General features: G+C 70.6%; 5 protein-coding genes across 13 annotated transcripts; 4 read left to right on the top strand and 1 right to left on the bottom strand.

The window, feature by feature from the left end:
• Window positions 1–56: 56 nt before the first annotated feature.
• On the top strand, window positions 57–1,905 carry EBP (EBP cholestenol delta-isomerase). Its single transcript, XM_075490520.1, has 5 exons — window positions 57–129; window positions 370–688; window positions 1,045–1,081; window positions 1,170–1,300; window positions 1,413–1,905. The coding sequence occupies exons 2-5, from the start codon at window positions 397–399 to the stop codon at window positions 1,619–1,621; spliced, it is 669 nt and encodes a 222-aa protein (XP_075346635.1). The 5' UTR covers window positions 57–129; window positions 370–396; the 3' UTR covers window positions 1,622–1,905.
• A 799-nt stretch (window positions 1,906–2,704) lies between these two features.
• On the top strand, window positions 2,705–8,532 carry OTUD5 (OTU deubiquitinase 5). 3 transcript variants are annotated; one of them, XM_075490551.1, is made up of 9 exons: window positions 2,706–3,546; window positions 3,994–4,084; window positions 4,218–4,282; window positions 4,734–4,890; window positions 5,618–5,766; window positions 6,468–6,653; window positions 6,795–6,996; window positions 7,397–7,510; window positions 7,898–8,532. In XM_075490551.1, the coding sequence occupies exons 1-9, from the start codon at window positions 2,971–2,973 to the stop codon at window positions 8,014–8,016; spliced, it is 1,659 nt and encodes a 552-aa protein (XP_075346666.1). In that variant the 5' UTR covers window positions 2,706–2,970; the 3' UTR covers window positions 8,017–8,532. The 3 variants fall into 3 exon arrangements, with proteins under 3 accessions (XP_075346668.1, XP_075346666.1, XP_075346665.1); XM_075490550.1 differs by having other exon boundaries at window positions 3,991–4,084; XM_075490553.1 differs by lacking the exon at window positions 7,397–7,510 and having other exon boundaries at window positions 2,705–3,546; window positions 3,991–4,084.
• Window positions 8,533–9,279: 747 nt separating this feature from the next.
• Window positions 9,280–15,261, top strand: SRPK3 (SRSF protein kinase 3). Of its 5 annotated transcripts, none has more exons than XM_075490542.1 (16): window positions 9,280–9,330; window positions 10,174–10,231; window positions 10,641–10,759; window positions 10,848–10,956; window positions 11,037–11,124; window positions 11,213–11,300; window positions 11,435–11,541; window positions 12,179–12,338; window positions 12,443–12,468; window positions 12,752–12,887; window positions 13,339–13,575; window positions 13,920–14,017; window positions 14,227–14,334; window positions 14,417–14,486; window positions 14,648–14,740; window positions 15,020–15,261. In XM_075490542.1, the coding sequence occupies exons 1-16, from the start codon at window positions 9,282–9,284 to the stop codon at window positions 15,202–15,204; spliced, it is 1,731 nt and encodes a 576-aa protein (XP_075346657.1). In that variant the 5' UTR covers window positions 9,280–9,281; the 3' UTR covers window positions 15,205–15,261. The 5 variants fall into 5 exon arrangements, with proteins under 5 accessions (XP_075346657.1, XP_075346654.1, XP_075346656.1 ...); XM_075490539.1 differs by having other exon boundaries at window positions 12,443–12,618; XM_075490541.1 differs by lacking the exon at window positions 14,227–14,334 and having other exon boundaries at window positions 12,443–12,618.
• A 1-nt stretch (window position 15,262) lies between these two features.
• IDH3G (isocitrate dehydrogenase (NAD(+)) 3 non-catalytic subunit gamma) lies at window positions 15,263–19,619 on the bottom strand. Of its 3 annotated transcripts, XM_075490535.1 has the most exons (13): window positions 19,460–19,619; window positions 18,735–18,776; window positions 18,252–18,263; window positions 17,938–18,035; window positions 17,733–17,845; window positions 17,600–17,660; window positions 17,263–17,395; window positions 16,735–16,868; window positions 16,566–16,668; window positions 16,347–16,493; window positions 16,013–16,107; window positions 15,552–15,612; window positions 15,263–15,448 (listed from the first exon to the last, which is right to left on the bottom strand). In XM_075490535.1, exons 1-13 carry the CDS (start codon window positions 19,520–19,522, stop codon window positions 15,368–15,370), a joined length of 1,143 nt encoding a protein of 380 aa, XP_075346650.1. In that variant the 5' UTR covers window positions 19,523–19,619; the 3' UTR covers window positions 15,263–15,367. The 3 variants fall into 3 exon arrangements, with proteins under 3 accessions (XP_075346650.1, XP_075346652.1, XP_075346651.1); XM_075490537.1 differs by lacking the exon at window positions 16,013–16,107; XM_075490536.1 differs by lacking the exon at window positions 18,252–18,263.
• Window positions 19,620–20,143: 524 nt separating this feature from the next.
• On the top strand, window positions 20,144–22,081 carry SSR4 (signal sequence receptor subunit 4). Its single transcript, XM_075490538.1, has 6 exons — window positions 20,144–20,325; window positions 20,519–20,637; window positions 20,716–20,790; window positions 20,862–20,951; window positions 21,080–21,145; window positions 21,594–22,081. Exons 1-6 carry the CDS (start codon window positions 20,271–20,273, stop codon window positions 21,696–21,698), a joined length of 510 nt encoding a protein of 169 aa, XP_075346653.1. The 5' UTR covers window positions 20,144–20,270; the 3' UTR covers window positions 21,699–22,081.
• The last annotated feature ends 112 nt before the right edge of the window (window positions 22,082–22,193 follow it).

The following is a 22,193-nucleotide window of genomic DNA, read 5'->3' as shown; positions in this document are numbered from 1 at the left end:
GTGGGCGGGGCTCGCCGCCATTGGCTATCCGGGCGGCAGCGCGTTTCCATTGGCCATGGGGGTGGGGGCGCGGCGCACGGAGCGGGGGCGAGCTGGCGGCGCGCGGGAGAGCGGCGCGGCGCGGCTGAGGTAAGGGCGGCAGCGCACGGGGGGTGCTCTCCGTTCGGGGGGGACCGAGGGAACCCGGGGGCCCTGCCGGAGCGGGTGTGGGCAGTCCCGTGTGTGTGTGGGTGGGCTTCCGGTGGGGTGGGCTGGGCTGGGCTGGGCTGGGCCGGGGCGGGGCGGGGCGGAGGGGCCCGGCCGGTGCGGGGGCCTGGAGGTGGCCAGGTCCCCCTCCCTCACCCCACTTCCGCCTTCCCCCCCTCACAGCGCAGCGGCGACCGTAGCGGCGTTGCCATGGCGACGACGGCGCATCCCTATTGGCCGCGCTCGCTGCCGTTGCCGGGCTATGTGGCCAGCACGCGTCCAGGCTGGCAGTGCGCAGGCGCGGTGGCGGCGGCCGGGGCGGGGCTGCTGGCGTTGGGTTGGGCGCTGGGCGGGGCGAGGGGCGGGGCGGCCCAGAGCCCCGCCCGCCGCCTGGCCCTGGGCTGGTTCCTGATGTGCGCGGGGGTGCATGGGATACTGGAGGGCTACTTCAGCCTGCGGCACCGGGAGCTGCCCGCCGACACCGGGCTGCTGGCCGACGTGTGTGAGCGCCGGGCCGGGGGCACCCGGGGCGGGGGGGGGGGGACAGGGGTGCCTGGATGCCTGGGAGGGGGATAACGGTGGTCGGGGGGGGGTGTCCTATGGGGGGGTCTGGGTTCCCTGGGGAGGGTGTGGTCACCTGGTCCCTTTGGGGAGGGGTCCCCTGGGGCGTCAGTGAGCCCTGAAGGGAAAAGGGGGTTCCCTGGACACCGGGGGGAGGGGGACACCCGGGTGCCACAGAGGATCATGGGGCGGGGCTGGGAGTCCCCGGATGCCTGGGTCCCCTGAAAGTTGAGGAGGGGGGGGCACCCGCCTGCCCCGGGCGCCTGGGTCCCCTCGCCAACCCCGCGCTGCCCACAGGGAAGGAGTACGCCAAAGCCGACAGCCGCTACATGACGTGAGTTGGGGGAGGCAGGCGGGGAGGGGGGTGCCCGAGGGACCCAGGTGTCTGGGCTGAGCCCACTGTGTGTTCCCCCACCCTCCAGGAGCGATGACTTCACGGTTGCCATGGAGACGGTGACAGCCTGGGCCTGGGGTCCCCTCAGCTTCCTCACCTTCCTCGCCTTCCTGCGGCGCCACCCAACCCGCTATGTCCTGCAGCTCCTCGTCTCCCTCGGTATGCCCGGGACCCCTGTACGCCCTGGGCAGGAGGGGGGGGTGACGGGGGCCGCCCAGGACCCTGGAGTCGCCCGACGCTCCCCAACGGCCGTCTCCCTCCCCGTGCACAGGGCAGCTGTATGGGGACGTGCTGTACTTCGCCACAGAGGCACGGGCGGGCTGGAGCCACAGCGACCCCCGGCCCCTCTACTTCTGGGGCTACTTCGTGGGGCTGAACGGGCTGTGGGTGCTGGTGCCCGGTGCCCTCCTGGCTGACGCCTGCCGCCAGCTGGCCGCTGCCCAGCGCGCTGTCGACCGCCCCCGCCACAAGGCCCATTGAGCCTGGATGCCTGGGTCCCAACCGGGAGAAACCTCCCCGAGGGGCCGCTCAGGTTGAATTTGGCACTGGGGCGTCCCTAAGTCCGGTGGAGGTGGAGTCGGTGTGTGCCCGGGGCCTGGGTCCCCTCGGGGTGATCCTGGTGCTGGGGTCGTTCCATCCCTCCCCCCCCCCCCCAAGAGCTCAGGGACAGCGGCCCCGACACCTGGGTCCCCTTGGGGGGGAGGGGGCCGGCCCTCGTTACCGGGAGCGAGCGATGGGTTTTAATAAACGAAGCTGAACACGGAGCCGTGGGTCTGTGCTGAGGGGCAGGGGGGTCCCGAACGCCTGCGTCCCCCTGGGAGGGGGGGGAGCGGCTGGGCCCCGGGGGGGGCGTGGCCTGCTGGAGAGTGACAGCTGCTGGTGGGTGTCACGGGATAGGGCGTGGCTAATCGCCTCGGCTCTGCCCTCAGGCGCTTCTCAGCCAATGTGAAATCAGGTCGTCTGTCGCGGCCAATGGGAGGGGAGTGGGCGGGGTTAGCCTCGGGCCAATGGGGGATAGGCGCCTTCTCACTGCTCCCGGCCACGCCCAGCACGTTGAAGGATGGGCCACCGGTCGGGCGACAGCCAATCAGCGCCTGCTCTCGCCTTAAATCATGCCTCCCCCCCCCGCCGCCCAATCAGCGTCCGCTCTCTCGGCGGCCCGGACGCGCCGTCCAATCAGCGCCGTCTCCTTCGCTAACTCCCGCCTCCCCAGCCAACCAGTTAGCTCCCGTGCCCTCCTTCAGATCCGCCCCTCCCCCTGCCGCCCAATCAGAGCCCTCTCCCGCGGTGGCCCCGCCTCCCCGCGCTCGCCCCAATCAGCGCGCGCTCCTTCGCGGCCGCTCCCCGCCCCCTCCGCGTCCTCGCTCCCGCCCCCCGCCCAATCAGCGGGCAGCCGCGCCGTCGCCGGGGCGACGCCGGTCCCGCCCCCTCCCCCGCCCGCCCTCCCTGCCGGCCTCCGCGTGGGCGGGACTTCCGATCCGGCCGCCGACCAATGGGGACGCGGCGAGGGCGCCGCCGGCCAATGGGGGCGCGGGCGGCGGGCGAGGCGGAAGCGCGGCGGCAGGGTCAGAGGGCGCCGCTGTTGATGTTGACACGGGCCCGGCGGCGGCAGCGCCCCCGCCCGCGCTCCGCGGCCCGACAGCTCCGGCCTCGCCGCCGCGCCCGCGGGGGGGCCTGGGCGAGGCCCCCCCGGCTCCGCTCGGCCCGCGGGTAGCAGCAGCGGCCCCGGCACCCGGCGCCTCCCGCGGCCGCCGCGGTCCGGCGGGGCCTCCGGGTCCCCCCCGGTCCCCTTCCCGGTCCCCCCGGCGCCGCCCCATGCGCGCCCCGCCATGACGATCCTCCCGAAGAAGAAGCCGGTGCCGGCGCCTGACGGCGACACCGACTCGGGCCCGGACGCCGGCCCCGAGCGCGGCGCGGACGCCGGCCCCGAGCGCGGCCCTGGCGGCGTGGGCGAGCCCGGCGGCCCCGGCGGCGTCGGGGGGCCGCGGCCCAGGGCTTCGCCGCCGCCGCCGCTGCGGGGCTGGGCCGGGCTGCCGGCCGCCGGCTCTCCCCCCCCCGCCGGCCCCGGCGGTCCCGGCGGCGGCGGCCCCGGCGCGGGGGACGGGCCCGGGTCTCTGCTGGGGCTGGAGGCGGCGGCGCTGGGGCTGCCCGAGCCCCGCGGGCCTGGCGGCGGCGGCGGCGGAGGCGGCCCCGGACACAGCAAGCGGCGGCGGCGCGGCGGAGCCGGGCCCAGCGGCGGCCCCGGCGGCGGCGGCCCCGGCTGCGGCGGCCCCGGCGGGATGGGGCTGGGGCTGGGGCTGGGCCCCGGCGGCAGCCCCGGCCCCGACGAGGCGGGAGGCGGCTACAACAGCGAGGACGAGTACGAGGCCGGGCGGGTGGAGATGGACCCGGCCACGGCTGAGCAGGTGCGGGCGCCGGGGAGGGGCTGGAGGCAGCAGGAGGGGGGCGTGGGGGGGAGGTGGTGGGACCGGGGGGACACCGGGACCGGGAGGGCTGGGACTGGAGGGACACTGGGACAGAAGGGACATCGGGACTAGGGGGACCTGAGTGCCTGGGGGGGCTTACCCCCCCCCCGGGTGTCCCCGTGTTTTCACCCCCCCAGCTGCGCGTGTCATGTGAGGCGCTTGTCCCCATCGCGTGTCCCCCCAGGGAACCCCCGTCTTGTCCCCATGCTCCCCTAATGTGTGCGTACCCCCGTATCACACGGGGATCCACGTGCTCATCGCACTCGTCCTTACGTGGCGCAGGGGTCGGGTCCCCATCACGTGTCTCCCAGGGGACCCTTGCCCTCCCCCCCCCCCCCCCCCGGAGTGTGCGGGTGCCGGCGCCAAGCCCGGCTGTGTCTCCAGCAGGAGCACCGGTTCGAGAAGGCGCTGCGGGAGAAGAAAGGCTTCATCATCAAACGCATGAAGGAGGATGGCGCCTGCCTCTTCCGGGCAGTGGGTGAGCCCCGTGCCCCCCCTCCCCGTGTCCCCTCCACTACTGTCCCCCAGCACAGGGCTCCCAGGCGTCCGTGCGGGGGGGGATGACACCCCCGTTGCTGTCCCTTTCTGTCCCCTTGTGCGGTTGCCACCAGCTGACCAGGTGTACGGAGACCAGGACATGCACGAGGTGGTGCGCAAGCATTGCATGGACTATCTGGTGAGACGCTGGGGGGCACTGGGAGTGGACTGCAGGGCACTGGGGTACACAGGGGGGCGATGGGAGGGGACTTGGGGATTCTGGGGGGCGAGAGGATGTGCTGGGAGCCACTGGAGGGGGATTGGAAGGAGATCGGGGAGCACTGGGATATGTTCGTAGACACTGGGATGTACTCAGAGGCACTGGGGCAGACTGGGAGGGCGCTCGGCGCACTGGGGGGCACTGGGCTGCTATCTCCCCACCCCCCCAATGTCCTCTGGTGTTTCCTGAGGTCCCCAACGTCCCCAGGGCTCCCCCAGTGTCCGTGGGGCTCCCCCACTCAATGTCCTCGGTGTCCCTGGGACAGCCCTGCAGTCCTGCGGTGTCCCCATGCTCCCCCCCCTCCCCCCCCCCCAACGTCCCTCACTGCCCCGGGGCTGCTCTGACGTCCCCAATGTCCCCTCATCCCCAGATGAAGAACGCCGACTACTTCTCTAACTACGTGACGGAGGATTTTACCACTTACATCAACCGCAAACGCAAGAGCACGTGCCACGGGAACCACATCGAGATGCAGGCCATGGCCGAGATGTACAACCGCCCCGTCGAGGTCTACCAGTACGGCACTGGTGCGTCCACCCCACGGGGCCCTGGGGACAGCGGGGAGGGGGTCGCCAAGGCGGTTCCCAGGGTGCTGATGTGGGTGCTGTGGGGGGTCCCTGTGGTTTTCTGGGGTTCCCCAGGGTGCTGGAGGGAGTGTCTCTGTGGTGCCATGGAGATCCCAACGGTGCTCCGGAGTCCCCAGGGTGCTTTAGGGATCTGTGGGGTCACTGAGGGACCCCCAGGATGATGATGGTGATGATGTGGGCTTCCTGTGCTGTCTCTGGGGACCCCAAGGTGCTGTGGGGGGAGTCCGTAGGGTCCATAAGATGCTGTAGGGGGCTCCTGGGTGGCTGTGGGGTCCCTAGGGTGCTGCTGGAAGGTCTCCGGGTGGCTGGGGGGGTACCTACATGTCCCCAGCTTTTGTTGTGGAGGTTCCCATGTACCTGTGGGGTGGCTGGGGGGCTCTCTGCACGTCCCTGGGTGCTGTTGGGGGGGGTCCCCATGTACCTGTGCGGTGGCTGGGGTGTCCCCGCGGGTCACTGGGTGCTGTTGGGGGGGTCCCCGCGTGCCACTGGGGTGGCCGGGGGGTCCTTGTGTGTCCCTGGGTGCTGTTGGGGGGTCCCCAGATGCTGTTGGGGGACCCCCCCACGTACCTGTGGGGCAGCTCGGGGGGGGTCCCCGTGGGCCCCCGGGTGCTGTTCGGGGGTGCCACTGGGGTGGTGGGGTGCTGCCGTGCTGACGGGGTGCCCGCAGAGCCCATCAACACCTTCCACGGGATCCAGCACAACGAGGACGAGCCCATCCGGGTCAGCTACCACCGCAACATCCACTACAACTCCGTCGTCAACCCCAACAAGGCCACCATCGGCGTGGGGCTGGGGCTGCCCTCCTTCAAGCCGGGGGTCAGTGGGGCTGGGGGGCCTGGGACCCCTGTTGCTGTGGGGCGGGGGTGCCCTCCTTCCATCCAGGGGGGCTTGGGGGGGAGGGGGGGGCCTGCAGGTCCTGGGGCCCTCCCTGGCCTCCCCCTCCCTCCCCATGTGGGTGGGGCCACAGAGGGGGTGTGGCCATGTGTAGCCCTGCCCCCAACAGCCCTCTTTCTGAGGGGGTGTGTCTAAGTGTGGCTCCGCCCCCAGTTGGGAGCCCTGGTTTAGGGGTGGTGCCTTCTCTGGGGGTGGAGCCTGCCTTTGGGGGTGTGTCTGAGTGTGGCCCCACCTCCAGGTGGAAACCCTGGCCTATGCATAGGGGGCGTGGTCTAGATGTGGGGCAGTCTAAGTATTGCCCCGCCCCCTGCCGGCGGGCCCATTCCAGAGCAGAGCTGTGCCCATGGGGGGGAGGAGCCTTCTGGGGAGGGTGTGGCCTACCACAGGGGGTGGAGCCTGCAGTGGGGTATGGCTTCTTCGTGGAGGTGTGTCCAAGTGTGGCCCCACCCCCACGGCAATCCACGGGGCTGTGTCCTGGGGGTGTGGTCTGTGCAGGGGTGTGGCCTAGCATGCCCCGCCCCTGCTAGCTGCTTGCTTGGGGAGCTGTATGCCCGGGGGGTGGAGCCTTCCTATGGGGGCGTGGCTTGTGGAATGGGCGTGTCCTAGCATGGCCCCGCCCCCAGCTGGCAGAGCAGTCCCTGATGAAGAGTGCCATCAAGACCTCGGAGGAGTCCTGGATCGAGCAGCAGATGCTGGAGGACAAGAAGCGGGCGACCGACTGGGAGGCCACCAACGAGGCCATCGAGGAGCAGGTGGCCCGCGAGTCCTACCTCCAGTGGCTGCGCGACCAGGAGAAGCAGGCCCGGCAGGTGGGGGTGCCCTGCGACCCCTCAAAGGGGTCCTGCTGTCCCCATCCCTGTCCCCCCACACCTTGGTGTTCCTCCCTGGCTGTCCGCCCGGGGACGGTGCTGGCCGGGAGAGGGGTGACGCGCCTCCCCGTGCCCCCGCAGCCCCGCAAGGCCAGCGCCACGTGCAGCTCGGCCACGGCGGCGGCGGCCAGCGGCCTGGAGGAGTGGAGCGGGCGCTCGCCCCGGCCCCGCAGCGCCGCCCCCTCGCCTGAGCACCCCGGCCTGCACCCTGAGGCACCCGGCCCCAAGCCCCCCTCGCCTGGCGCCCCCCCACCCGGCAAGCCCCCCTCGCCCTGTGCCCCAGGTGGGTATCCCCGGGGGTGTTTAGGGGGTGCTGGGGGACTCAAACTGGGTACTACGAGGGGCTGGGGGGGGGACAGCAAAGTGTTAAAGAGAGTTGAGGGCCCCAAACTGGTTGTTATGGGGTGCTGGAGGGTCCAAATTGGGTGCCGGGTGGGGGGGGTGTGAGGAGCCCCAAACTGATATTTATGGGGTGCTGGGGGCTGAGGGAGCCCCACCTGGGTACTGGGGAGGGTTATGGGGCCCCAAACTGGGAGTTACAGGGTGCTGGGAGCCCCAGATTGGCTCCTGGGGGGGGAGGGGCAAATGGGCTTAGGAGGGTGCTGGTTGGGACGGGGGGGGGCTGCTGGGGGGCCTCAGGGCTGGTGTGCCTGGCCCCCCCGCGATGTGCCTGCCCCCCCCAGGGACCAGCAGCCAGCTGGGGGCGGGTGGAGGCCGGGCCACCCCCCCGCTGGTGTCCCTGTACCCCGCGCTGGAGTGCCGTGCCATCATGCAGCAGATGTCCCCCACTGCCTTCGGTGAGCGAGGGGGGCTGGGGGTGGGGTTGGGGGAGATTTAGGGGAGTCATTTTTGGGGTGTTGGGTGGGGTATGTCTCACTTTAGGGGGGAATCCTGGGTTTGGGGATGTCAGGTTGTGGTTTTCAGCTTGGCAGCACTCTGGGTTTGGGGGAAAGGCTGTCCCTTGGGGGATCTGTCCCCTTTTGCTGCAGCTGGGGGGGTGACATGACACAAAATCTCTAATTTGGGGGGAGCCCCAGAACCTTCACTTGGGGGGTAGCCAAGCGCCGCCCCCCCATTGGGGCTCGTTGCCGTCCCTTCTGGGGTGATGCTGGGGGGATCTGCAGAGTCATGCACACCCCCCCTTAAAATCCAACCTTCCCCCGCAATTTTTGGGGCCCCCCCAGGCCTGAACGACTGGGAGGATGACGAGATCCTGGCATCGGTGCTGGCCGTCTCGCAGCAGGAGTACCTGGAGACCATGAAGACCTCCCGCCACAGAGACCCTGCCACCGACAAGAGTTGATATTGAACCCCCGGACTGCGCCCTGGCCCCCCCCGCCGCCCCCCCCGGCCCCCCCAGGGACCTCTAGGTGCATGGCGGCCCAGGCTGGGGGGGGCGTTTTATTTTGGGGAACCCCCCCCTCCCTGCTTTCATGGGACGCCTCCTGACCGGGGAGGGGAGGGGACACAGCGCTGGACGCCGCGGGACGAACCTCGGCTATTTTGGAGGGGGGGAGAAGACACACACCCCCCCATAATTACAGCTGGAAGGAAGAGGGGGGACTGGGGGAATTGGGGGGGAGGGTGGGGGGGCTCCTATTTTTTGTAGGGTCTCCCCTTTCTTTCCTGGTGGGATTTTGCTGTTTGGGGAGGGAGGGGGGGGTTCCCCTCTCTGCCCCCCACCCCTCCTGGAGCATCCTGCCCCCTCCCCCCTGAGCACCCCAGGGCGGGGGAGGGTGTGGGGTGGGGCTGGGGGTGCTGCCTCCTGACACCCCCCCAAACACCCCCCTGTGCCCTGTTATTAAACTGATGCCCAGCAGCCCCCTGGCCCCGTCTCTTCATGGAGGGGCTCACCGTCCCCCCTCCTTTCCCTGGGCAGCTTGGGGGTCCCCAGGCCCTTCGGGGGGGGAGGGGCTGCTTCCTTCCAGGGCCGTTTTGGGGGGCTCTCTTCCTGGGGGGGGGCTGCTGCCTGTTCGTCTTGGGGGCAGTTTTGGGGTGCCAAGGCAGTCGGGGGGGCAGAGCTGCCTGGGGGTCCCTGGGCCCCTTTGGTGGGCGCCCACCACCATTCCCCCCCCCCGGGGGGGGGGGGGTGCTCTCGCTGTTGTCATGGTTGAGCGTGGCGGGAGCCAATCAGCGGTGGGGAGGGGCACGGCGGGAGGCGTCATTTCCGGCGCGCGGCGGAGAAGAGCGGCGGCGGCGGTGGGGGTCCGCGTCGGGCCGGGGCCGAGCTGTGGCCTGGGAAGGGCGGGGGTGTGTCTTCGGCTGCTCGTTTTGGGGCCAAAAGCGGGGTTTAGGGCTTCCAGCGCGGGCGGGCCGCAGCTGCTGACGAGGGGCGGTGGACGGTGGCCCTGCTCGCCCCGTCCGGCCGATAGCGCGGGGTTTGGGGGGGGAATACTGGTGAGCGCTAGGGCCTGCGCGGCCCCGTCTCCATGACGACGGGGGCGGGGCAAGGGGCGAGGGCGGGGCAAGGGGCGGGGCTTCCCGTTGGCCCGTCAGCGGCCGCGGGGATTTCCCGCCCCTCCCCGCGTGTAGGGGGGGTGGCGCATGCGCAGAGCGGGCGCGCGCGGCATGGAGCTGCGCGGGGGGGCGGCGGCGGTGGCGGCGGGCGCGAGGACCGGTGAGGGGAGCCGCTGTTTGCGGGGGAAAAGCGGCGGCGCCGGGGGCCTGTGAGGGAAAAGCGGGTGGTCTCTGCCCCGGGCTCTACGGGGGGGTCCGAGGGGAAGGGGGGGGCGTCGCGGGGGGATTTGTGAGAGGAAAGTGGTGGTCCTGGGGCTGGGGGGGCCGTTGAGTGTCCTTGGGGGGCGTTTTGAGGGGGATCGTGAGGGAAACTGGGGGTCCCGCGACCGGGAGGGGGGGCTGGCGGTGGTCCCAGAGCGGGTTTTAAGGGAGTTTCTGAGGAGAAACAGGTGGTTCCCGGGGCAGGAAGGGTTTTGAGGGGTCCCGGAGCGGTTTGTGAGGGGAAAGTAGGGGGCTGGGGGGGGGCGTACTGAGCGGGATCGTGAGGGAAAACAGGGGGTCCCGGGACCAGGGGGGGGCGTTGGGGCGTCCCGAAGGGAGTTCGTGAGGAAAACCGGCGGGACTGCCGACCGGGGAGGGACATAGAGTGTCCGGGGAAGGGGTTTGAGGCGTTTCAGGGTTTTTTCTGAGGGCAAAGTGGGGATGCCGGCACCGGGGGGAGGGTGGGGGGCGTCCAGGGAGTGGGTTTTGAGGGGTTCCGAGGGAATTTCTGGGAAGAAACAGGTGGTTCCTGGGCCGGGAGGTCCCGGGGCGGGGGGGGGCTGAGGGGTTCCCGGGGGGTTCTTAGGAGAAACGGGCGGTTCCCGGCCCTGGGGGTTCTGATGGGAGAAGGGGGGCTTGGGGCTGGGGGGGAATATGGGATCCCTGCGGGGTCTGCCAGGGGGAGCAGGGGAGGTGCCTATGGTGCAGGGGACCCCCCTGACCACCCAACACCTCCCCCCAGATCCAGGCAGGAGAAAGAAAAAACGCAAAAAGGACAAAAAATGGAAACCACCCCCACGGTGAGGGGAGGACACGAAGGGGGCAGCGGGGTCACAATCTCCCCAGGAGCGTCCCTGGGGGAAACAAGCAGAGCCCCTTTTCCTGGGGGGGGCCATGTTCCCAGGGCCACCCCTCCCCCTGCCAGGGCTATTTTTAACCCCGTGGTGCCTGGGGCCATGAGGTCATTTCTATTTTGGGGGGGGTGATGTCCCAGCATGCCTCGCACCCCCCCACACACTCTGGCTTCTGAGACCTCCTGGCACTCCCTTGGGACCATCTCTCCCCATTTCCCCCTGTGGGCCCCTGCAGCATGGGGGAGACCCCTGAGGGGACGAGCTATGGGGGGGGGCAGACATCTGGGTCCCCTGGGACTGGGGGGTGTGGGGAGCCCGGGCGCCTGGGTTCCCAGCACGGCTCTCCCCCCGCCAGGACCCCCAGCCCCCCCGAAGATGTGTTGCCAGAGAACCCCCTTCCCCTGCCGCTGCTGTCGGAGGGGCTGCTGGGCTCTGACGAAGGGGAGCAGGAGGACCCCCGGGACTACTGCAAAGGTGGGGGTGCCCAGACGCCTGGGTCCACGGGGGGGTGGGGGGGGGTACCCAGGCACCAGGGTGCCAGACTGCCCCCGTGCCCCCCCAGGTGGGTATTACCCCGTGCGGATCGGGGACCTCTTCAACGGGCGCTACCACGTGGTGCGCAAGCTGGGCTGGGGGCACTTCTCCACCGTCTGGCTCTGCTGGGACATCCGGTGAGTGCCCAAAGCCCTGGGACCCCCGTGGGGGGCGCGGTTTGGGGGGGCCTCCCCGGACTCCTGGGTCCTCTCCGCAGGCGGAAGCGGTTCGTGGCGCTGAAGGTGGTGAAGAGCGCGCCCCAGTACACCGAGACGGCCCTGGACGAGATCAAGTTGCTGAAATGCGTCAGTGTGCCCTGCCCCCCCAAACCGGGGACCCCCGGCCTCCCCACTGCCCCTCCAGCCCCCCGTAACTCCCTCCGTGCCCCCCCAGGTCCGCGACTCGGACCCCAGCGACCCCAAGCGGGAGAACATCGTGCAGCTCATCGACGACTTCAAGATCTCGGGGGTTAACGGCGTCCGTATCCTTACGGCGACCCAGGCATCCGGGGGGGCCCCCTCTCCTCCATGGGGGAGGGTCCTGGGTGGGGGGGGCCCCCGTGTCCCCCACCCTGTGGGGAGTCCCAGGCATCCGGGCGCTCCTTGACCCCCCCAGACGTGTGCATGGTGCTGGAGGTGCTGGGCCACCAGCTCCTGCGCTGGATCATCAAGTCCAACTACCAGGGACTGCCCCTGCCCTGCGTCAAGAGCATCGTGCGGCAGGTGAGGGGGAGCCCCTGCGTCCCCCCAGCTCCCTGGGGAGACCCCCAGGCCGCCCCCTGGGACCCTCAAGATCCCTGTGGGACCCCCAGTGTCCTGCCCAGAGCCTTCCTAACCCCCCCATATCCCGCTGCCACCGCCCGCATCCCCATGCGAATCTCAAGTGTTCCCTCTAGAGCCCCCAGCGTCCCTGTGGGCGACCCCATATCCCCATGGGGACCCCATATGTCCCCCTTAGAGCCCCCCCAAATTCCCCCAGCCTCCCAGTGTCCCTGTGGGCTCCCCCAGATCCACATGGTGACCCCAAACATCCTCCCTAGGCCCCCCAGTATCCTTTCTGGGACCCTCTGTGTGCCCACAGGGCCTCCAAGCGTTCTCTCTAGAGCCCCCCTAAATTTGCACTACCCCAATATCCACTTAGGACCCCAAATATCCCCTAGGGACCCCAAGTGTTCTCCCTAGAGACCCCCAGATCCTCCCCCAGACCCCCAATATCCGCCCCCCTGTTCCCCTGCAGCGGGTGCTAGCAGGCCTCGGGGACAGCGTGAGGGAGAGGTTGCATCCCCCCCCCCCCCCCCCGCCCCCGAGTCTCAGGGTGCCCCTCCTGATTTGGGGGTGCTCTCCCTGCATTGGGGTGCAGGTGCTGGAGGGGCTGGATTACCTGCACACCAAGTGCAAGATCATCCACACGGACATCAAACCCGAGAACGTGCTGCTGCGGGTCGGGGAGCCCTTCGTGCGGCAGCTGGCAGCCGAGGCCGTGCGCTGGGCCCGGCGAGGGGGTGCCCCCCAGAGCGCAGGTACCCTAGGACACCCGGCGCCGTGCTGAGGGGGGGGCTCGGACGCCTGGGACCCCCGGGGGGGCTTCGTCTGATTCTCCCTCTGCCCCCTTTTCTCTGCGCAGTGAGCTCCGCGCCCCAGGACGTCCCTGTGAGTGTCTCGGGGAGGCGGCTCCTTCTTGCACGCCTCCTCGCACGCCTGCGTGACTTCGTGTGCATCCTCACCCGCCTCCTCGCACTCCTGCGTGACTTCGCGCGTCTCCTCGCACGCGCCTGTGCCCCTGCACGGCTCCTCCTGCGGGTGCGTGACCCCGCGTGGCTCCTCATGCCCCCTGCACGGCGCTTTGCACCCCCGCCCCTCGTGCAAGCGGCCCCCCCCGCCCGTGCGAGGCGCTCCCTCGTGCGAGCGGCCTTCCCCTGCTCAACGGCGGCAGGAGCGGCTCTCCCGCGCCCAGCGACGGCGGCAGCGGCGGCGGCGGCGGCGGCAGAGCCGCCTCTTGGCCCAGCGCCTGCAGGACCTGGAGCACCTGCGGGAGCCCGGGGGGTCACCGGGGGCCCCCGATGATGCTGGTCAGTGCTGGGGGGGGGGGGGGGGGTCCTGGGACCCCCAGGGTCTCCTGGGGCACGGGGACAGGATAATGGGGGTCCCCGGGGGAAGATTCAGCCGTCTCTGGGGTGGCTGTGAGGTGCATTGGGGTCCCTAGGGCGGGTGTGGGAGTCCTGGGGGAGGGGCAGGAGCCCCAGAGAATGATTTTGGGGGTCCCTTGGGGGTGGTTTCGGGTACCTGGCGGGTGGGTTTGGGTCTCCAAGGGCTGGTTTTGGGGGTCCATGAGGGTTGAGGGGGTTCCACCAGGTTTCAGGCCCCTGAGAGTGGTGTAGGGGGTGCTGGGAGAGCGGGAGGGAAACCTGTGAGCATTGGGGTTTGGGGGCGGAGGAGTTGGGGTGTTGACATGGGGACCCCTCCCTCCCTTTCAGGGGGCTCCCAGGATTTGGGGGTCTCAGGGTCTCCTCTCTCCCACAGAGACACCCCCCCTGGACCCCGATGAAGGGGGCAGCCCCCCCAGCGGCGCCTCCTCCTCGGGGGTGCACACCCTGCCAGCTGGCGGCTCCAGCGACGGGCTCTCGGGGGGCTCCTCCACCTCGGGGGGGGGTCCCCCCCGGCGCCCCCCCAGCCCCAGCTCTGCCTCCGATTCCCTCCTCACCCCCACCTCCAGCTCCCTCATCTCGGGGGGCTCGGGGGGGCCCCCCACCCCCCTCGGTCAGCAGGGGGCCCCGGGGGGATATTGGGGGGCAAGTGGGGTTGGGGGGGAGTTTTGGGGGCAGTTGGGGTTGTGGGGGGGGAGTGAGGGGCAATTGGGGGTCCTGGGTGGTACTGGGGGGCAAGTGGGGGTCGAGGGTGGAATTGGGGGGCAGTTGGGGTTGCTGGGGGGAGGTTGGGGGGGCAATTGGGGGTGGAGGTGGGATATCGGGGGTCCTGGGGGTGGGTTGGAAGGCGGGGGGGGGCTGGCGGGCAATGGGGGGGTGCTGGGGTGATTTTGGGGGGCCGTGGTGGGCGGGGGGGCCTGGGGTGACCCCGCTGATGTCCCCATCACTGTTACACAGGTGGGGGGGTGCTGCCAGGGCAGGAGAACCCCCTGGACCCCCGCTGTGCCCCCCGACTGCGCGTCAAGATCGCCGACCTGGGCAACGGCTGCTGGGTGGTGAGGGGGCGACTGGGGGGACGGGGCAGGGATGGGGGGGGGGGGCGCAGGGGCCCGGGCGTGGGGGGGCTTGGGGTGCCCTGGGTTGGTTTGGGGGGGTTGGGGTGTCTTGCAGCAGCTTTGGGACAGGCGGGGGCAGGGTTGGGGGCGGTGTGAGGGTTTGGGGCTGCCCCCCCCGGGCAGGGGGTGATGCGCCGGCCCCCGCGCAGCACCGGCACTTCACGGAGGACATCCAGACGCGGCAGTACCGGGCCCTGGAGGTGCTGCTGGGGGCGGGCTACGGGCCCCCCGCCGACATCTGGAGCACCGCCTGCATGGTGAGGCGCCCCTGCCCCACGGCCGGCCCCAGGGCGGGCCCACGGGGCCCCACGGCCCCTCACTGCCCCGCCTTGCCCCCAGGCCTTCGAGCTGGCCACCGGCGACTACCTGTTCGAGCCCCACTCAGGGGAGGACTACAGCCGGGATGAGGGTAGGCGGGGCCTCGAGGAGGGGCGGGGCCTCAGCAGACCAAGGTGGATGGATGGGGTGGTGGGTGGAGAAGGGGTGGAGTCGATGGTGGAGGGGGTGGGGCCAGAATAAACTGGGTGGGGTCAAAGAGGGGTGTGGCCTGACAGGCTCCACCCCCCACAGACCACATCGCCCACGTGATCGAGCTGCTGGGGGAGATCCCACGGCATGTGGCGCTGGGGGGCCGCTACTCCCGGGAGTTCTTCAACCGCCGCGGTGAGGGGCGGGGCCACGGCGAGGGGCGGGGCTGGGACGAGGGGCTGGGGAGGGGCTAAGGGTTAGGGGGCAGGGCTCTGCAGGCTGGGGGAGGGATAATGAGTGGGGTGGGGATGTGGGCCTGGGGGTGGAGCTATATAGCTGAGGGGGTGTGGCCATGAGATAGAGGAGGGCCAGGAGGGGCCTGACTGTGGGGGTGGGTGTCCCTGTGTGATGGGCATGTCCCCGCATGGGGGGCGTGTCCCTGCGTGGTCATACCCCACCCACCCCGCCCTGCAGGGGAGCTGCGGCACATCCGCCACCTGCGGCCCTGGGGGCTGCGGGCCGTGCTGCAGGAGAAGTACGAGTGGCCCCGGGGGGCCGCCGCCGCCTTCGCCCGCTTCCTGCGGCCCATGCTGGCCTTCGAGCCCGCCCGCCGCGCCACCGCCGCCCAGTGCCTGCGCCACCCCTGGCTCCGCCCCTAGCCCCGCCCCTGCCCCACCCTGCGAGCGTGAGTGTGAATAAAGGTGTGGCACGGCCGGGTGGCGGGGTCCTCCAGGGGGTTTATTGGGGGGGCGGCAGCGGGTCGTGGGAGACCTGGGGGGGTCCCGCCCCTCCCCCACCAGCGGGACCCCCTGTCTGGCCGCCCTAGGTGCGGGGGAGGTGCGAGATGATGCTCTGGACGGCCCCCGAGGTTGTGCCCTGGCCCCCGATGTCGGGTGTGTGTGTCTGGGGGTGGGGTCAGCCGTTGGGGTGGGGCTTGTTGTGGCCCCACCCACAGGAGGTGGGGACTCAGGCACTTTGGGGGGGGGGGGGGGGAGACGAGACTTACCCGGGGATCATCCAATGAGGCAAGGACAGCCTGGCGGATTGTGGAGGCGTGGCTGTGCAACCTGGGGGAGGAGCAGCCAAAGGCCACGCCCACATCAGAAAGCCACACCCACAGGTTGTGAGGCCCCACCCTACTAGCCACTCTGCAGTCCCACACCTTGCTGAGGCCCCACCCCCTCACCCAGCCTGTCCAATGGTGCCCCCTCCCTCTAGGGAAAGCCCTGCCCCCCCCCCCCCCCCCAAGCTCCACCCTTGCTAAGCCCCACCGCTCAGTCATGGCCCCACCCACCCAGCCCCTCCAATGGTGCCCCTCCCTCTAGGGGAAGCCCCACCCTTGCCAAGCCCCACCCCTTGGTTGTGGCCCCACCCACTCAGCCCCTCCCCAGGGCTGTCACAGCTCCCCCACAGGCCAGGCCCCGCCCGGCTGTAGCCCCGCCCCTGGGAGCCGAGGCCCCGCCCCACCGGAGGTGGTCCAGCATCATGCAGGCGGCGAGCAGGGCGGCCGTGGGGTTGGCGATGTTGCGGTTGGCGATGCTCTTCCCCGTGTTACGCGTTGCCTGTGGGGGGGCAGGGGGTGACTGGGGACCCCCATGTCCCTGGGACACCCCATAGCGCTCCCCATTCCCCCTCCGGTCCCCCCATCCTCCCCCGTCCCCCCATTCCTGCCCAGCACTCCCAGTACCCCCCAGCCCCCCCATCAGGACACTCCCAGCACCCAGACCCCCCCACCCCCACAGCTCCGTGGTGGCTGTACCCGGGGCCGGGACCCCCCCCAGGTGTCCCCCCCCAGACCCACAGTCTCGAAGACAGCGTAGTCGTGACCGTAGTTGGCGCCAGGGACAAGGCCGGGGCCCCCCACCAGCCCGGCGCAGACGTTGTTGACGATGTTCCCGTAGAGGTTGGGCATCACCATCACGTCAAACTGCTGCGGGCGCGACACCAGCTGGGGACAGGGAGGGGTTACTGGGGTGACTGGGAGCGGCGGGGCGGAGGGGCCAGGGTGGCCGGGGCCCACCTGCATGGTGGTGTTGTCCACGATCATGCTGCGGAAGCTGATCTCGGGGTACTCGGCCGCCACCTCCTGGCAGCACTGCAGGAACAGGCCGTCCCCCAGCTTCCTGCAGGGACAGGGGGGTCAGCCGGTGCCCCGCACCCTCCCCACAGCCCCCCGGCCCCTGACGCACATGATGTTGGCTTTGTGGACCGCGGTGACCGAGCGGCGGGCGGCGGCGCGGGCCAGGCGGAAGGCGTAGTGGGCGATGCGGCGCGAGCGCCCGGCCGTGATGATCTTCAGGCTCTCCACCACCCCCGCCACGCTCTGGGGACAGAGGAGGGGGCACCCTAAGGGGCCTGGGGGCGGGGCCAGGCTGTGGGCGGGGCCTGACCCCTAAGGGTGTGGCCAGAGCAGTACTGCAAGCCACTGGGGGTGTTGCCAGCAGTAGGGGGCGTGGCGATGGCCAAGGGGGTGTGGCCAAGCCAATGCCTTCACCAGGGGCGTGGCCACTGCCCTGGGGGCGTGGCCAAGGCGGTGTACCCGTGGGGGGTGTGGCCATCACCCGGGGGCGTGGCCGGGGTGGAACTGTCAGCTTTCGGCCACACCATGCAGGGGGCGGGGCCAGGGCAGCGTACCCAGGGCAGTGCAGTGAGCAGCCCTGCCGGGGGCGTGGCCCTGCCGGGGGCGTGGCCCTGCCGGGGGCGTGGGCGCGGCCCACCTCGTGCTCCAGGCTGCTGTACTCGCCCTCGGTGTTCTCCCGCACGATGAGGATGTCGATGTCGCGGTGCCGCGTCTCCACCCCGGGCAGGCTCTGGCAGTGGATCACGTTGGCGTACAGGTCCAGGCTGGTCCTGCCCCGCCCCGACACGCAGGTCAGGCTGCGCCCTTCGGCCACACCCCTCCCCATCTGCCCCCACCCCACTAACCCCAATAGCGCCCAGCTCCCCCCACCCAGGGCCCCACAGTGTCCCCCTCTTCCTCCCACCCCCGGTGGCTCTATAGCTCCCGGTGTTCCCCCAGTGCTCCCAGTGTCCCCCAGTCCCCCTGGCTCTCACCGGATGAGGTTGTTACGGGACTTGTGGCTGGGTGGGAGGTTGTGGTTGGTCTCAATGTTCCCTGGGGAGGGGATGGAGATGAGGGTCAGGGTGTCTCCGAGCTGCCGGGGAGGGTCACTGGCCCTGCACTCACCCTTGAGGGCGACGCCGTTGCGGCGGATGGCCATGATGGCGTTGTGCACATCGTCCTCGGGCGCCTCGGCGCTGACCCGCACCTCCTCGAAGTCCACGGGCACGCAGGCGTGCCTGGGGGCGGGGAACGGCCCGGACGCCTGGGTCCTGCGGACGGCCAGGACACTGGGTCCTCGCCGGGGCGAGGAGGGGAGGGGGGCACCCACCTGAAGACCTCCTTGACATGGAGCATCAGTTCGGGGCCGATGCCGTCACCGGGAATCAGTGTCACGGTGTGGCGGCCCCCGTACTTGGCGGGGGGTGGCTGTGGGGACACCAGGGGGGTGAAGACCCAGGTGTCCAGGCTCCCCGTCCCCCTCCTCGTTGCCCCCCCGCCTCCTCCATCCCCTGCCTGGGGAACTCAGGCGTCCAAGTGCCCTCCATGCAGACCCATGCATGCCCCCCCCGCCCCCCCCGCCCACATGCTTTTGGGGTCCCCCCCACCCCAGGTTCCCACCCCTCCCAGTCTGGCCATACTCACAATGCTGGGCTGCTGCGGGGGCGAGCGGACATAGCACAGGGGAGAAACGGGGGCAGTTAGTCACGGTGATGGCAAACAGGGAGGGGGTGGAGAGGGAAGGGAGCCCCCCAGGCGATGCCAGGACCCCTGGAACCCATCCCCAGAATCCACACAGCAAGAACACCATGCTCCCCCCATACGGGCCCCAAACACCCCAGCAGGAGTACACTGGGAGCCCCCTAAGTAACCCCCCACCCCAAAGCAGGGGGGGCTTACAGCCCCTGCCATGCCCCAGCCTCAATGGAGAGGCCAAGGGTGGGTCCCCAAGCCTCTCCCCACCCCCGAGAGGGGATAGGGTAGGTTTGGGGACCCCCCTGCCCCGGGACAGGGGGCAGGGCATGGTCTCTGTGACCCTGCTTCCTGCCCCCCCCCCCCCCCCCGAGTGTTAGAGGGCCCTGGGGTATTCGGGGGGGGGGGACGGACCCCCCCAGACTGGGCACTTACAGGCGGGAGGTGGCGCCGCTCAGCATCATGGGAAATCCACGCCTGTGAGGGGAGAGGGAGAGCTCACAGCCTGGCCCCCCCCCCCCCAGTCCCCCAAGGGACCCAGGACCCCCCCCAAGGGACCCAGACCCGCCAGGCAGCCCCAGACACCTTGTTAATGCAGCTGCTGCTAATTAGGGTCTGTCCAGCCCCGAGATGGGGCTGAGCAGGGGGATCCCAGGGGTCATCTAGTGGGCAGTGGCTGCCCGGACGCCTGGGTCCTTTGGGGGTGCAGTCGGACGCCTGGGTCCCCCCCACCTTCGGCCAAACACAGAGGATTCTGGGGTTGAGCACCGACACATCCTCCCCCCGCTTTGTCACCCCCCGCGCCCAGCGGCTCAGGCACACGGACCAACCTCCCCTAGAAATATCAACCAATCAGCGAGGAAGGCGCTGCCCCGGCCCGCCCACTCACTCGGCGCGCAGCCAATCAGCATTCGCGCGCCCGGGCGGCTCCACCGCGGGAGCCAACCAGAGCCCGAGCCGCCTCACGGCTAGTCCCGCCCCGCTGCGCCATCCCCTTCAATCAGATCGCCGTAATCCGCCCGAGCACCGCCCGCCCGCGAGCTGGCCAATCAGAGCGCACCAGTCCGCCACCACCGCGGGGCCCGCCGCCCAGCTCCCGAGGGGCCCGACGGGGGTGGTAGGACCGTCCCGCCGCCCACGCCCGCGGCCCCGGCACTCACCGGGCGCGGTCCCAGCACGGCCGGTACCCAGAGCCGCCGCACCGCCGCCAGCGCCGCCGCCATGGCTGCTCTCCGCGATGGCTGCCACGCTGCTCTCGCGAGACCTCGGCACGGCCCGGGGATGGGGTTGGCGGGGCGCGAGATCTCGCGAGACTTCCCGCCTCACCCACCCCCGCCCCGTGCTTTCCCTCACGCCGCCGGCAGCGCCACAGAAGTCGCGGCGGCCATTTTGTGCCTGGGCGGGGCGGCGCGGCAGTGCATGCGCAGGGCGGCCCCTCGCGCGCTCCCTCAGAGGCGCGCCGTAGAGGCGGAGGTGTCCGCCATTTTGTCCCGGGCCGGCGGCACCCACGCGCGGAGCCCTTTCCCCAGCCGCGCTTCATCCCCCGTTTTGGGGCGAAAAAATACTAAAGCCGGCGCGGAGAGCCCGGACCACCGCCCCGCAGCGGTTGCCATGGAAACGCCGAGGCGTAGGGTTCGCCGCTGGCGCGCTGCGCATGCGCCGGGCCGCGGCCGCGCCTTTCCTTGCACCGCCTCCACGCGCCACATAAGTCCCGGCAGCCATTTTGTCCGGCCGGCGGCGGCGCTGCGCAGGTGCGCCGCTTGGCCCCGCCCCCCCGCGGCGACGGCGGTGGCGGTCGGGCCACGTCGCGCGCGGGGCAGGCGCCCGCGAAGGGAAAAGCGCGCTTCCCGTTGGCCGCAGGGCGCGCGGCGGCCCGCCTCCGGGGGCTGATTGGTGGCGCGGCGGCGGCGGGCGGCGTTGATTGGTCGTCGGGCGAGGGTCTGCGGCGGGAGGGCGGTGCGGCCGGCAGTCATGGCGGTGCTGGCGGTCCTGACCGGGCTGCTGGCCGTGGCGCTCGGCGCCGCAGGTACGGGGGGTCCCGGTGGGCGCTACCGGGCGGGCGGGGGGTCCCGGGGCACCCGCGTCCCGTGGGGGTGGGGGTTCCCGGGACACTCGGGGCCGGGGGGGCTCCGTGGGCATGGGCGGTCCCGGGACACTGGCGTCCTGTGAGGGCCGTGGGGGGGGTCCCGGCGCCCCCCGGTCCTCACGGTCCCCCGCAGGCGAGCCGTGCCCCGAGCCCACCATCGTGCCCTCGTACTACACCACTTCGGACGCCGTCATCTCCTCTGAGAGCGTCTTCGTGGTGGAGATCTCGCTGGTCTGCAAGAACGGCGCCCAGGTGAGTCCCCGCGGAGGGGGGCGCGGTGCGGGGGCTACCGGGACCCCCCGGCGTCTCACCGCCGCCCTGTCCCCGCAGAACGTGGCTCTCTACGCTGATGTCAACGGGAAGCAGTTCCCCGTCACCCGGGGGCAGGACGTGGGGCGCTACCAGGTGAGCCCGGGGTCCCTGGGGAGGGTGCCCGAGGGGGGTCTGGGGGCTCAGCGCTCTCCACCCCTCCGCAGGTCTCCTGGAGCCTGGAGCACCGCAGCGCCCAGTCGGGCACCTACGAGGTGAAGTTCTTCGACGAGGAGTCATACAGTGCCCTGCGCAAGGTGGGCCCCCCCCACCCTGTGGCTGGGGTCCCTCTGAGGGGGCACCCCGGGGTCTGGCTCTGAACCCCCTGATCTCTGAACCAGCCCGGCTCTGAACCCCTTTTTCTCTCCCTGCCCTGCACCCCCAGGCTCAGCGCAATAATGAGGATGTTTCCCGCATCCGGCCCCTCTTCACTGTCAACGTGGACCATCGGGTGAGCTGGGGGGTTCTGGGGGTCCCCGTGGCTCTGGTGCGGCTCTTTCTGAATAGAGGGGGGGGGGGCTGGGGGCACACATGGGGTTTGGAGCAGAAACTGGGGCAATTTGGGTGTGTTGGAGAGTCCGTAGATGACCTAAGGGTGTTGCTGGGGTGGGCGCTGGGCCTGTGTTTTTTCTCGGGGGGGAGGGGGTTGGGGGTCCTGGAAGGGTCTTGGCGGGTCCCCAGGGTCTTGTGGGGGGTGGGTGTTTTGGGGTGTCCCAGGGTTTGGGGGGGCACCGCTGGGATTTTGGGGTGGATTTTGAGGATGGGTGCAGAGCTCCCAGAACTCTGTGGGGTTTAGGTGCGCCCCTGGGGGTTGGGGGGGTACTGGGGGGTGGGGAGGAGGTTTTGGGGGACTCGGGACGGTTTTGGAGGTGGCGGTGACCCCCCCATTGTTTTGGCAGGGCGCCTGGAACGGCCCCTGGGTGTCGACGGAGGTGGTGGCGGCCGCCATCGGACTCGTCGTCTATTACCTGGCCTTCAGCACCAAGAGCAGCATCCAGGCGTAGGCCCTCTCAAAAAACAGCCCCCCCAAATGCAGCCCCCTCGAGGGGGTCTACAGGTCCTGGTGGGGAGCGGGGTGCCCCTAAAGTTGCACCCCCCAAAATAAAAATGCTGTGGGGTGCCCCTTGAAAGTGGGGGTGTTGTGGGGTGGGGCTGAAGGACCCCCCCAAGTGGGAATGGCTGGCTGGGGCTGGGCCCCAAAAATGGGGGAGCCCCCCCGGCTTGGGGGTGTCCTCGGCATGGGGGAGCTTCCAAACTGGGGGGGTCTACCCTTAGCCCCCAAAACTAGGTGTCTCAAGGGTCTCCCCTACAGTTCCTGCCTAGGGGGTATCCCCAAACGCCACCCCCCCCGTGGCTGTACCCCAATAAAGGTCTCCCTCTCCCCCCATCTCCCTGTGTCTATTTTGGGGGGACCCCCCCCATCCCAGCAGGGACTTGGGCATCCGGGCTGTTCCCTGCTGGCTGACATCACACTCAGCCCCAGACAGGGGTGATGTCAT

Source organism: Mycteria americana, unplaced genomic scaffold (assembly GCF_035582795.1).
Source record: "Mycteria americana isolate JAX WOST 10 ecotype Jacksonville Zoo and Gardens unplaced genomic scaffold, USCA_MyAme_1.0 Scaffold_74, whole genome shotgun sequence".
In the NCBI taxonomy this organism is placed as follows: domain Eukaryota; kingdom Metazoa; phylum Chordata; class Aves; order Ciconiiformes; family Ciconiidae; genus Mycteria; species Mycteria americana.
Note: the sequence above shows the minus strand (reverse complement) of the source record. Positions and strands in the feature narration are given on the sequence as shown.